Here is a 13,187-nt window from a genome sequence, read left to right on the forward strand (position 1 = left end):
GTCAACGTGACATGCCAGTCGGCGGCACTTATAGGCGAGGTCAGGCTAAGGCTAGCCTGTCTGCCTCTCAGCAAACCTTTCCTCTACATGTACTTCTGTCAAAGGAGCTGGAAGAGCGGAGCAAGCGTATTTCTAAAGACACGCACGAATGAAGAGCGCGGCCGAACTGAAACCGAGTAGGACTGCAAGCCGAAGGCAAGATGGTGTGTGTGTGTGTATATGTGTGTGTGTCTGAGGGAAGTAGCGTGAGGGGTGGGGTGGGAGACGGCATTGAAGCGGGGGGCGAACGGGGAGGAGGGTGGTCTGGGGTATCGTAAATCAAGCACAGTGGGCACTCGGCCAAATGACTCATCCACAGCGCTCTATAAATACAGCCGTGCAGGGTCGGAGAGGCTGCTGCTACCGTTGGCCAAGAAAGACACTGGGGTTTCTCCCTCATTGAGGAAGGTCTTCCATAACTCTCCTTATCGTTTTTTCAAGGTCTGAGAGCCTGTTTGAACTTAACGTCAGAGGGTGATTCAATTTAAAACCAGCACTACCTGTTGGATTCTAATTCAGAGGGGGGAAAAGGCCTAGTGGGGAGACATCCAAATATTTATCCAGAGACAAATCAGTTTACATACCATTGGTCTGAACATTCAAGTCAAGTGTCCCCATGAGACAAACATACTGTGGTCGTTCAACTCCGCTGGGGGCCAACATGTGCCCTCGCTGAGACCTGGCCAACATGATACATGTTGAGGGGCAGGGGGTTAAAGTGGGAGGCTCATGGCTGAGACTGGTATGTGACATGTCACATACCGATCCCTCCAATAAGGCTGTTATGTATGCATGTGTGCTTCCTGTCCTGTCCCTCTTTACGTCCTGGGACTCAGCCTGTTCACAGGCCTCAGTGCATTTCCTCCACCGGATCTTTACTGCTGCTCACACAGGAATAATGACACATGGTTGCAAGAGAGGAAGAAGGCCTGGAATTGCCTCACTTGAACATGGATGACAATGAGCAATGAGGCAGATATTTCAAACGTCATCTACCACATACTAAAGGTATGCAGCATATTGTTTGGGCATGCTTGATTCCCCAGCCTCCTGCTTTCTGTCACGTACCATCATGAAACTGGAATTGAATTGACACAACAGCAAAGTTATGGCCTGTTTGACTTCATTTTCAATAACCTACGTGACATTTGTTGTTCTTCACAGCTCAGATACAAAACCATTTTCCACTACCAGCTGCCACTTTATCATCTTTTTATTTTATGACAGCTTTGTTTTGGAGCTAATGGAGGATACATCATTCAGTGACATACCTCTTCTCAAAAACAGAGGCAGGCAACATTGAATGTCCACTCATCCTACATGTTGTTCTCAAGTTGTTGTTGCGGCTACCTTTTCCAATTTAGTACTTGATCAGTCATAGCTCTATGAAAAATGGGTTTTATCATCCATTGTGCAGTTTGAGTTATTATGTCGTCTCCCAAGGGCTTTAGTCCCATCACTGAGATACACACTACTGCCCATACACACAACTGTATTGTTGAGAAACATGAGAGAAATGCAAGAACTGTGACTGATCAAACTGATGTTGAACAAATACTTACATCATATGTGGCAATCAATATTATTCATGTGCTTTTACAAAGTTGTAACCTCAAAACAAACATGGCTTAGCAGAAATACTAGATGCAACCGAAATAGCCTAAAGGTAACACAAATCTACCTGCCAGCAAGTCTTAAGCTGGCAAACTAACACATTATTTTCATGTTTGTTTCTCTCAGGGTCAAAGGAGAAATTTGATAGCACTCTAAAGTTAGCTGCCAACTATTCTAGCCAGCCAGGCTAGCTTAGCATAAATAAAGAGAAACAGTTTTGGTTTCACAGGGGCTATGGGCCAGGATATTTCTTGTCTTGGACCATAGACTATATATAAAGATGGACGATGCGTCTCCACTTCCTCCCACGATCCAGAAATGAATCCAAACTATCCTGGATACAGACGCTGTGATTTAACATATTTGGGGCTAGATTCAGCTCAGTAGCAAAAGGATAGAGTTGAGGGGTCCAGGTCCTGCTTATAAACACCTTCAATAGTGAGTCTCAGCTGTCAATCATGATATTTCTATAGCGTCTAATACCTAAATAAAACATCACTCAACAGGTTGACATGCATCAGTGCGATTATAACTACCTAAAATTACAGAAAACATCTTATTAACATGTACTTTTACCTAAGTTTCGCCCATGTTCCCTCCGCTAACATGGAGGAGGTTGGGTTTATAACCTGTACTGTAGCCAGCCACCAGGGGGCGATTCAACATGCTTTGGCTTCACTTCTGGGCAGCCGTCATGTCATCCATCTTTATTTACAGTCTATGCTTCAAATGTACTGTGTGAGTGTTAGCTATGACTCACGTGTTTTCATCGCACATTATTAACAATAATGGTGACAACACTAAAAGGCCAACATTTTCCATTTAGTGCACATTCATCCTGTGACTAAATGCTTTCCAGACCTTCTGCCATAATGAGCAGTCTGTGAAAACCCCGCACAGAAGGGAGGCGTCCTTGAGAGTTCAATGCTCCCTCTAACAAGCCTCATCATTATGGGAACACTCTTCTCTGGGTGTACAGGGACCAGACGTCGTGCTAGAGGAAGATACTGTGGGGAGCCTGCAGGTCGCTGAACTTTTCCTAATCCACGAAGCACATTTGGTCAGGATTAGCAATCTCATAGTGTTCCAACAGTCAGTGAGGGGGTAAAAAAGTAATGCCTCTGCTTGGAGAGGCAACAGGAGTCTGCATTGTTACTTTTAAATCTGTTTGACAGTCAGCCAGAGTTCTCTTCCCAGCACCTTGTCAGAGGCTTTCAGCGGATGGGAGTTTGAGTTGTCTGCGATCTGTGTGAGTGCCCAAAAATTCTCTGCTGCCAAAACAATGGAGATGCTCCATAAATTCTGTGTGACGTTAAAGTGTGTTTTCCACCATGGCGCTGATTGAACAAATTTCACACAGATTTCATTCTTGTCCACAGCCATGAAATTGTCTCAGCAACCTCTGCTAAGCAAAGTTTCTTAGGCTCCAAAATGTTCCTTGTTTTTCTCCTTGAATAAAAGGTGCGTTCCTGTGGGATTTATTTCTCAAACTGTTCCTCACACTTAACCACCATGTCCTACCCTCTCTTTTTGGGACACTGAATCGTTTTCCAGAGCTTTGTCGACAAAATGTTTTAATAGTGCCCCGCTTTTATTTGCTGCTCCCCACCCAAGCTTCCACTTTGGCACAGAGGCAGCAGTGGGCTTACAGGCCTGCAAATAACTTTAAGAGTTAGGAGAACAAACTGAATCCTGATCTATGACCTCCTATTTTAAACTGGCAGCTCATTGGCAGCAGGATTTGAAGCTATTACCAACAACTAGCTTTTGAGAACAACTCTAATTGGTCCAATTCTTCTCTTTGTTGAGACACATAACTGATCTCAGATCAGACAAGTGTTGACCTTAGTGACACCATATGATGATTGCCATTCTAAAGCCAGGCCAGCAGCTCTGTGATGCACTTACGCAAAGAAGAGCTAACATGTGCTCTGACTGAAATCACTCCATAACATATGCATTTACCGTCCCACGTTTTATTTGGGTGTTCAAATTCTTTATAGTGCAATATAGGGATTTATATATATACTCAAAAAAAGGGTTGGACCAATCTCAACTGTCAATCATGATGTTTCACCCCCGTTTTCAAAACATCCAATAACTAATTAACAAGAAACTTACTTGGACATACGTTGGACCTTTGACCTATGCTCCAGCCAGCCACTAGGGGGCGATCGATGCGCTCTGGCTTCACTTATGGGCAGCAATAATGTCGTCCATCTTTACATACAGTCTATGAAGTATCCATGTACACTAAATTCTGCTAACATGTGTTCATTATACAGGGACACGACGCTGTTCTTTTGCCAATGTCCCCTAGTTCATGAGAGCTCTGTCATACCAGACATTGTGACGCTTCATAATTTCAGAGGTTGCGTCTCAGCAGTGAACTTCACATAAACTGTTACTATCTCCAACGCAAACATTCTCCTATGAGAGAGAATGGTACGAATGAAGCCAGTGGGTGTTTCTAAAAAATATGATTTTCTATTGAGGATGTTGCATTTGAGGTGGAAACTGTTCAGTGGAAGATAAAGATTAAAACTGTCTGATGTAATCATCTTATTGAATATGACAAAATTCGGTTGGATCAGTATGGAATAGAAAGTGCCGTTGTCTTTTCTGACGGACATAAATATCAGGCAACAAGCTGTATTTTTTCTTCTGAGTTATATGAAATCCAATATGCGATGCAGCCCAGAGATACTACATTTGAACCCCACTTCATTCTGCCTTAATTGATATTCTCTGTGTATGTGTCCATGTGGGATGGCCTTCTGCCACTTTGTAATGGTGAGCACCAGGGGCCATAAATTCAGATATTAAGAGAACAACCACCAGAGATGTGAATCTGTAAACCTCCATATGATGAATGTCAACAGCAGGAGGCCACAACTCCTCCAGGAGGCCGTACACAGTTATTACACACACTCCGGGGTTATTGACTTTATATTCTCATGCACACTAAGTATGTGCATAAACATGTCCGCTAACAGGCACACAAACACTCCACACGTATGAAAAACGTACAAAGACGAAGAGGAAATGCCAGAGAAGTTCAGTTATTGACCTTTCTGAAAATGTCACGTCACAAAGTGGATCTTTAGAGAAAAAGGACACGGAGACATCTCTCACGCTCTGAGCAGACAGAGGAGCGGGCGACAACACTTCTTTATATGCAGAACAGAATCCTGTCTCTCAAGCTTCTCTGGGCTTCATCGTTTCACAAGAGCATTGCCATAAAAATCAGATTCACTCTAAATGCATGACCTCACGCCGACGCTCACATTGCTCCTGGATTTATGACGCGTTGGAAGTTGTGTGGGCACTTTACATGCAGCTGCTAATTAAATCAGTATATTAAAGATGGGCTTTGAACATGGAGAGATGCTTGTTCATGTCACGTGTCAGATTCATTTAATGAAACAATGTGTATAGAATAGCATCTATTTTATATCAATAAGCCTCGGCAGTGTGTGTGTGTATAAATATGTATTTATAGGATATTTGACGGTATTTTTATAGTATTTTTTTGTATTATTATATGTATTATTATATATGTGACCTGTTTGTTTGATATTGATTATTTATTTGATTATACACTTGATATGGCTTCACAATCATTAATCTTACGCTATTCAAGCTTATCTTGTCGTCCATTTTGTTTTTATATTGTCTCATGTTTTTTTCATATCTCTCCATTGTACCTTTATGTTCTACCTAAAGCATCTTGAATTACCTTGTTGACATGTGCCTTACAAATAAACTTGCCTTGATTATATGACATGTTGAAAAGACTACAGACTGTAACACAGCCGAAATGCGCACACATTTAGAAAGACAGTAAAGCGGATGTTTGTGCTTCTTCCCCGTTTGTCTTGTAAACAGTCATGGGGCCGCCTCTCTTTTATATTTGAATTGGAATTACAGATGAGAAAACACCATTGCAGACTCACATGTGCACAACAGAGCTGCAGATTGGCTGATGCATAAACCTGGAGATAATAAAAACAAACTGGTCGTCCAACCCTCTGATTAGATTATTTAAGTTAAAACATCATAAAGTTTAAACTGTACCAGGGGTCTCTTTACTTTTGCTTAAAGTCACAAACATGCACACACATATATAGTCAGCACCAGAGGTTGTCCGTGAATGATGTGACATTGGGGCCTGTTTGAAAACCATCTCCACACATCCTGACACTGAAATGTCAGCACCGCAGATTAATATGCTCTCCATGACCCCACTGGGGCTTCCTTAACCTTAAACCTTAAACGCTGATGCCTGTAGAGAGAAACACTCTCATTCTGCCATATTTACTACCAAGCAGAATAATCTACCTGATTTGAGCTTTTTTTAATTTACATAATTCATCCATCTATCAATCGTTCCATCATTAACTTAAGGCGCTTATAGTCTACATGCCAGCTTTGTCAGCTTCCACGTAACATATGGTTTCCTGATGATGAACAGTTCAGTGGCCTGTGGTCTTAAACCTGTTCGTCTGTCTTCACCCTCCAATAGGCCTCAGCAGTATAAGACATTCAGTCATTGCTGTTTAATAAGACATGTGACTATATGCTGCAGCTGTAGGTAGGATTAGCATGTTACCCTGATGAAGCACATTCCTACCTGGATCATACAATGACCGTTTATGTTAGATTTTCTCATTAACCTGAATAAGAGCGACGAGAACATTTTCACATCTGCAGTGTGGGCCTGATTTACTCCCACACCCACCTGCCTACTCATAATTACATAGTAATTACCATAAATCAATCAAACTAGTCACATTGTGTGAATGAGACCTGCACCTTAGTGACATAGGACACCAGTAACTCAATGCAGAGGTCGCTACAGGGTCACCCGGCATGCATACATGTCAGAATGTGACAGGAGCAAGATGGAGCATTAATCACAGATGAAATAAATCAAATAATGAAATCATGCACCACATTTGCAGTTACACTTACTTGTAAATCAAATTTTTCATTATTTTGTATCAAAACCAGAGTAAATGTTTAGCAAAAAAATACTTTAAAATACTGCAAACACACATGTATGCACAATCATGTTGCTATGACTGATTAATGCTACTGCTTCATAGTCTTGTGAGAATGAAGACAAAATCCTTCAATCAAGGGCATTACGCTGAAAATGAATGTTACAATCAGTACAATCATGAAAACAGTTGCCTTTTACAACAATAAACAAAAAGAATTTCTCTTATTCTGCTTAGTTACAAATTCCACTTAAACCTACTACTACCAAATATGAGTAATAATACTCATATTAATAATAAATTACCCAGTAATTCCTCATAAAACCACACGATGGCACTGTCAGCTTGATTTAGATAAACACAGGCTTGCCACATGTGAACCTCAGCACAGCACCAAGTCAAGTTACTTAAACATTTCAGATGCTTTGATGAATATTTACGTTGGACAGGAGCCACACAAACAGTTTGACACTCTTTTTCTCTTCAGCATGTTAATGGACTCAGGCTTTCCTCCGTCAACAGTATCTGAGCTAAAGACCAGCGTCCACCTGCTCTTAGCAACATGGTCCCACGCTCCTCTCATGAATGAAGGGATTCTAGCCTCTGGGAACAAGCAGAGAAATATTCCCATAATACAGCAGCAGTGTCCTGCTGTGGTCTGACCAGTAATCATACCAGGACTGAGCCTGAGGGAGAGAGAGAAAGAGAGACACACTGAACTCTAAGTCTTGTGTTTATTAGAGTTGGGAGTGAAGAGGAACGCACAGTTTCACTGTCAGAAAACCCAGCAGGGAGTGTTTCCTGTGTTGCTTTTGTTTTATAGGAACGGGTTGATTAATAACAGTTGGCCCACGAGAATGACATTTGGCTACAGGTATTTACGGAGCTTTGACAGGTGAATAAATGAAGAGTCTGTGCAGTTTTGTGAAAATTCATAATTTGCCAAAGGCAGGCTCTGCTTTCTCACTGCATTGAAGTCTGGAAATCCAGTTCCCAGGTGCTCAGAGCTCTGCTGCACCAGGCAGCCGTGTTCACATCATACCTGGCATTCTTCGGAGGATTCAGCAACATCAGACTAAACTGCACACTGATCCTGAGCGGAGATGTTCTGATATGTGTTCCAGATATACGGACTGAGAGAGATCTGGTTTTTATTCTGTCAATGCCACTTCCAATGATCAGTTAGGACATTTTGACGATTTTGAAACGTTGGTTTGTCTCTGACTGTCAGAACATAATCCTCAGGTAATATCCCGGGCAAATTATTTAAAAAATAAACTTCCAATGCCCAAAACATGACATCTTGAACAGCTGTATTCATGCATTCTGTTTGTATTCCTTTCCTCCCCTTTAGCTCAGGCCCATGTGTGCTGGCACATGTTGTAACGTGTCCATGTGATGGAAGACAACGTCACTGGTGCTTAAAGTCTTGGTTTGGGTGAGCAAAACAAAAGCCCCAGTATGTCTGTACCTGTGCCGCTCCGTCAGACGGTTGGAAATGTGACATAACCATGAATCCAGTCTAAATATTGTCGGCAATGTGGTGAGTCTGCCACAGAACCCCCCCCCCCTCTCTTTGTCTTTCCGCAGATTTAACACAAACTATGCGTTCAAAGAAAAAACAAAACAAAGACGAGGAAGAAGAAGAAAAAAAAGCACAGGAGGGTGCACAGAGCAGGTGAATAAAAGTTTTCCGAGGCACACCATAACTTTACGATTTTTTTTTTCCTAAAGCTTTAGTTGATCCGACAGCAGGTTCTGTCCACTGGTCTGAGAGCTGCGATACAAACCCCCGGTGGTCACCGTGATCTGAGACCCGGCTCGAGTTGGGATCTCATCGCTGCCCTTTACAAGACAACGGACATCTCTGTACAACCCTTGACTTCCATCCCATCCCCCCCCATCACTTCCCGCCTGTCCGTCCGACAGAGACTGTGTGTCCATGTGTTGTGTTCAAGCTGCTGGGCCACATTTTTAGACCAGTGGAATATATGTGTTGTGTTTTCCTTTAATTTGCTCTCTCTGCTTCTTAGGCCTCTTTATATGCAGCCTCATAACAAGTCGTGTTCTTGTTTTCCATCAGTACGAGGGCGGAGAACATGATGCAGAACACTTGAGTGGAACTGGTCGGCCGCTGCTGAATGCTTAAACTCTCTTGAGGACTTCTAATATGTCTTAACAACCTTCAATGGGTCTTATTGTTTCACATTTCAATCCACATGTTGTCATCTGTGTGAACGATTTTTACAACATCTGAGACAAAACCATAATTGACTCAACTTTTGAGGAATAAAGTTTACGACACACTTTGGTCATTGGAGTGAAGTACGCGCATTTGTGTTCGGAGAAATTGTGGATGTGAATAAACATTGAGTACCAGCTCGACACCGCACTGTCCTCAGAGGATCCATCAGGGATTGAATAAAGCATTTGTCGGCTACGTTTGAAGGAGTCTCTGAAATGGGACGGACAACACCAAACATAGATAGTCGCCCAGAAGTTCACGGGGGCAGAATCACAACAGTTATTGTTGCTATTGCAGGAGGGAAATTTAGGTATTTCACATTTCCAATCCCTTTCCGAACTTTAACAGAAGCTAATGCCTGGTCCTAAATGGAAAAGAAAAAATGAAAACGGATTTGTCGTGGTAGAGACTGAAACGCACCAACAAGGAGCCTCATAAGTCAACAAAAAATAAAAAAAAACTGTTATTACACCTCATGTGTCCTCCAGGGGATAGAAATAAGCTGTTGTACAGTGTGCAACGACATCACATGCCTCTTTAAAAATAACATATAGGCTACCACATCCTAAAATAACAATATATTTCAGAGTCAAACGTGGACTGTAACAGCTGCAAAGGGGGAAGTGAAAGTGAGACTGAAAGTGTGCACAATGAGGCTCGTGATTACTTTTTGTTTCGCGCTATATATTTTAAGTCGTACCACAAAACATGAATTTAATTTAATTCTCGTCAGTAGTAGTTGTATCAATCTTAAGGTGGTGGCCTGATTTCTCCCACTGTTGTGTGTCTACAATCCCCTGACTGCAACAAATGTGCTGGTCATGCATTTCTCTAAATAATGTGGGGTCAGTGGGATTATGTGTCACCGACACTGCTTCCTCAACTTTATACAGTGGTTGAGTCAACGGGAAAATAAAAATGACATTCTTTGATTTATAAGTCATTGCTCTGTATTGTGGGTTATTTTGAGCCAAAACAGAGAAGTGAAATTGTCTATGAATAAGTTATGAAAAGTCCCCTTTTTCCCTTCAATGTTTTGTTTAATGCAACAAGGAACATTTGCTTGTATTTTGGTGAAAAACAGCTCAACTCAAGCAAATCATTACCAGAATGCAGAAGTGGACAACTTCTGCATCTATATGGTGTCAGTACGTGAAAAAAACTAAAACTTCAAAATGCATTCTACTACCTCAAAGACACAAACATATGGTCAAACTGGGCCTGATCTAATAGTTGTGTAATTTCTTCAATGACACAGGCACATTCAACTATTCCTGTCCATCATGAACTCCCAGTCAAACTCAAAGTCCTGTAAAATGTCCCAGCACAGAACTGTTGATGATATTATTAAAGCGATTATTGACCAGCAGTGTCATAAGCCAAAACCCAAAACACCATCAAGAAGGATACATGTCACCTCTAGCCACATGCCCTCATAATGTATAAGATTTACGCAGTTTATTTTCCTTTTTACTGTAAAACATTAAAAAGTACTTGCACTGTTTTAAGTGCCAGTTTGTGGACAGTGTTTTCCACTGGGAGCCACAAACGGCGTGAGCAAATATCTCGATGGTTTCCTCTGAGAGGAACTTGAGTGGACACACACCAGGGAAGCAATGAAAACAAACAAGTATGAATGGTCCTTGCACACATCCGGGGTATTCTGCAGGGTTTTAGATGGATCCGCTGGTGCACTCTGCTACTGATACAAACTTATTTCCCCAGTGCATTTATAACATATTCTCAGCATTGCTTCACCTGAGAAAATACCCCCTCTATTTCTTTGTGTCATTCTTATCACTGTCACTAAAAGTAAAATGTCTCACAGCTCGAATAAAACATGTAAATGCCCAAACTGTTTAAGACTTCATTCGAATCTACTCCCTGCAAGAAAAAATAAATAGATTTTAACTCCTCCTACCTGGAATGATCTCAAAAAGAAATTTCCCCCCTTCATCGCCACTGGTTGGATGCTCAGTGACTTTGTTTCCAGGTAAGAAAATGGCTCCCTGTGGAAAAAACAAAGAACAGACTGGTGAGAAGAGTGTGGGTAAAAATAGTCTTGGATTGAAAGTTTATGACAAAGAGAATAAAAAACACAATATTTTAATTTCATATGTATGTCGTACATTCTGTGGATTCAAGTTTGTTTGACATCTGATAAAAAGGCATTTCTAAACTTTGGATTTCCATGGATTTAAACTAAAACGGTACCAGATCTGAGACCACAGTCCACATCGGGTTTACACAAGCCATATGTGTAGTGTGCATATTATCGTTATTCAATGAAGATCACATTGGCTACGGGAGCTGACACTATATTTTGCAGACTGCACACACGCAGCGTTTCTCTCGAAGCGGCAGCCCTCTTGAGCTCAGCAGCTCTCAGCTGTCTGACATTATTGTTGGAGAAATATACTCAGACCCGACATGTCTGACGGAGGATTTCGTTTTTTGCCGTGTCACATGTATCAGCATCTCTGCCGGGGCCCGGAAGGTGGCTGCACATGAACGTGTCTGGATGATGGAGCTGAGTTGTTATGAAATGTGACAAAGTGGCAGCATTATAGAGGATCACCATCTCTGCAGCTCAGCTCTGCCCATAATGATACATCATCCGTGTGACACTGAAGGCCAGAGACTCTCTCCTCCCCTAAAGAGCGGGAGCATCAGCATCTTTTCGCAGATTCAACCTCGCGGCGACCTTTGCTGCCGAGATGCAGCGTCTGTCAGAAACGCTGCGGGGCAGATTTGGGAGTCAAAAAGTCACAGAGCACCAGCGTCGCATCAACAGAGGCTGACTCACTCCATCTGCCATTGACTGGAGGAGGGACACCATCATCATAGAGGATGCTGGATGTTAATATGTCTTAATTTGCCTCTAATATTGGTTGGACACAGGAGGTCAGAGTGTGTGTCTGTAGGAGGTTACGAATCTTTGTGCTTCTCATCACTAATGGCAATGGTAGCAACTGCGCTTAGAAGATCTGTTTACATCTAAGTCATGCTGATTATATTTGACCTATAAAACTTGATTAGTTATGAAATGGTAAATAGACCTTGGCTTTTCCAGTCATATCCACCACTCAAGCGCTTTATAGAATTCACTCTCACACATATTCTTACGGTGCTTCAGTACATTTATATCACACAAAGTTGTCGGCACAACTTTCAGGGGTAATTTGGGTTAAAGTATTGAACCACCGATGTTCTAGTTAATGGAAAGCCCTCTGTCTTCTGAGCCACAGCCATGCCCCAAAAACTGCTGCAAATTTGACATAATCTTTATAGTCTTTTCTTTGAATAGTTTAAGTATATTAAAAAGCAAAGGTTTATGAGGTACTTTCACTAGAGTACATTTTTGTCTATTTATTGTACGTTTACTTCAGTAGTTCATTAGTTCTTCCATCTCTGACTATTTGAAAATCGGAGAAGGCCAATATGCACTTTTGACATTTTATGTGCCAAACTTCAGATTGATTGATGATGCAAATAAGAAAAGCAGCGGCCGTGAGAGAGTACACATTGTAAACACTGCGCACACACTTTACCAAGTACATTACGAAGTAGCCTACTTGCTTGTACTAATTCTGAGGATAACAGAAACCATGACCTGCGGAGTAATTACTGGTTAGGTTTCCATTCTTCAAACATAATACCTGACCTTCTCCAAATTAGAGCGACTATAAAATAAGGATTGCACCGTAACATTTACCGTTTATGCAATCAAACAAAGGCTTTTCACTTGATTAACAACTCTGACCTTAATACCACAACTCAGCATCTGACAGTCATTAGGCCGGCCTCTATCTGGGTTAACGCTAATGAAGACAAGATGTGCGCCGGTGACAGCGTCGGCGTTAAGGAGCCGCACACATGAACGGGATCTGAGGGCCAGTCGGCTTCCTTCCTGCTGAGAGACAGAGCTCTTTAATGAGCCATAACCGTGACAACCAGGAAGTGGAAACTCTACCTGAGGCCCGAGATGAAGTGCTTTAAAGGGGGTTGTAAAGATGGGACGTGCTCCACAGTCAGCAAGGGGGGGGAATGAGCTTGTTTGATGTGGTTGTCAGAAAGAGAATCTGTTTGGCTTCAGCATCTCGGGATTAAAACCACCTTTCAGAACCTTTTTCTTTTCTTTTCTTCAGAGGACACAGTGAACCTTTTTTTCATGCACAGAGAAACAGGAGATGACTGAAGTAAGTTGTTTCTGGATGAGATACTTATACGTGTGTGTGTGTCTCCAGAAGAAAAAGGCCTGTGTAGTCCCTCCGTACTGTGAAACC

General features: G+C 42.0%; 1 protein-coding gene across 1 annotated transcript in view; it reads right to left on the reverse strand.

The window, feature by feature from the left end:
* arhgap24 (Rho GTPase activating protein 24) overlaps positions 1-13,187 on the reverse strand; it is a 63,493-nt gene that overhangs the window by 28,501 nt on the left and 21,805 nt on the right. The window contains exon 3 of the mRNA XM_061072013.1: positions 10,823-10,910. Coding sequence (XP_060927996.1) covers positions 10,823-10,910 — 88 coding nt within the window. The remainder of the gene's footprint in view (positions 1-10,822; positions 10,911-13,187) is intronic.

Source organism: Limanda limanda, chromosome 1, assembly GCF_963576545.1.
Source record: "Limanda limanda chromosome 1, fLimLim1.1, whole genome shotgun sequence".
Lineage (NCBI taxonomy): Eukaryota > Metazoa > Chordata > Actinopteri > Pleuronectiformes > Pleuronectidae > Limanda > Limanda limanda.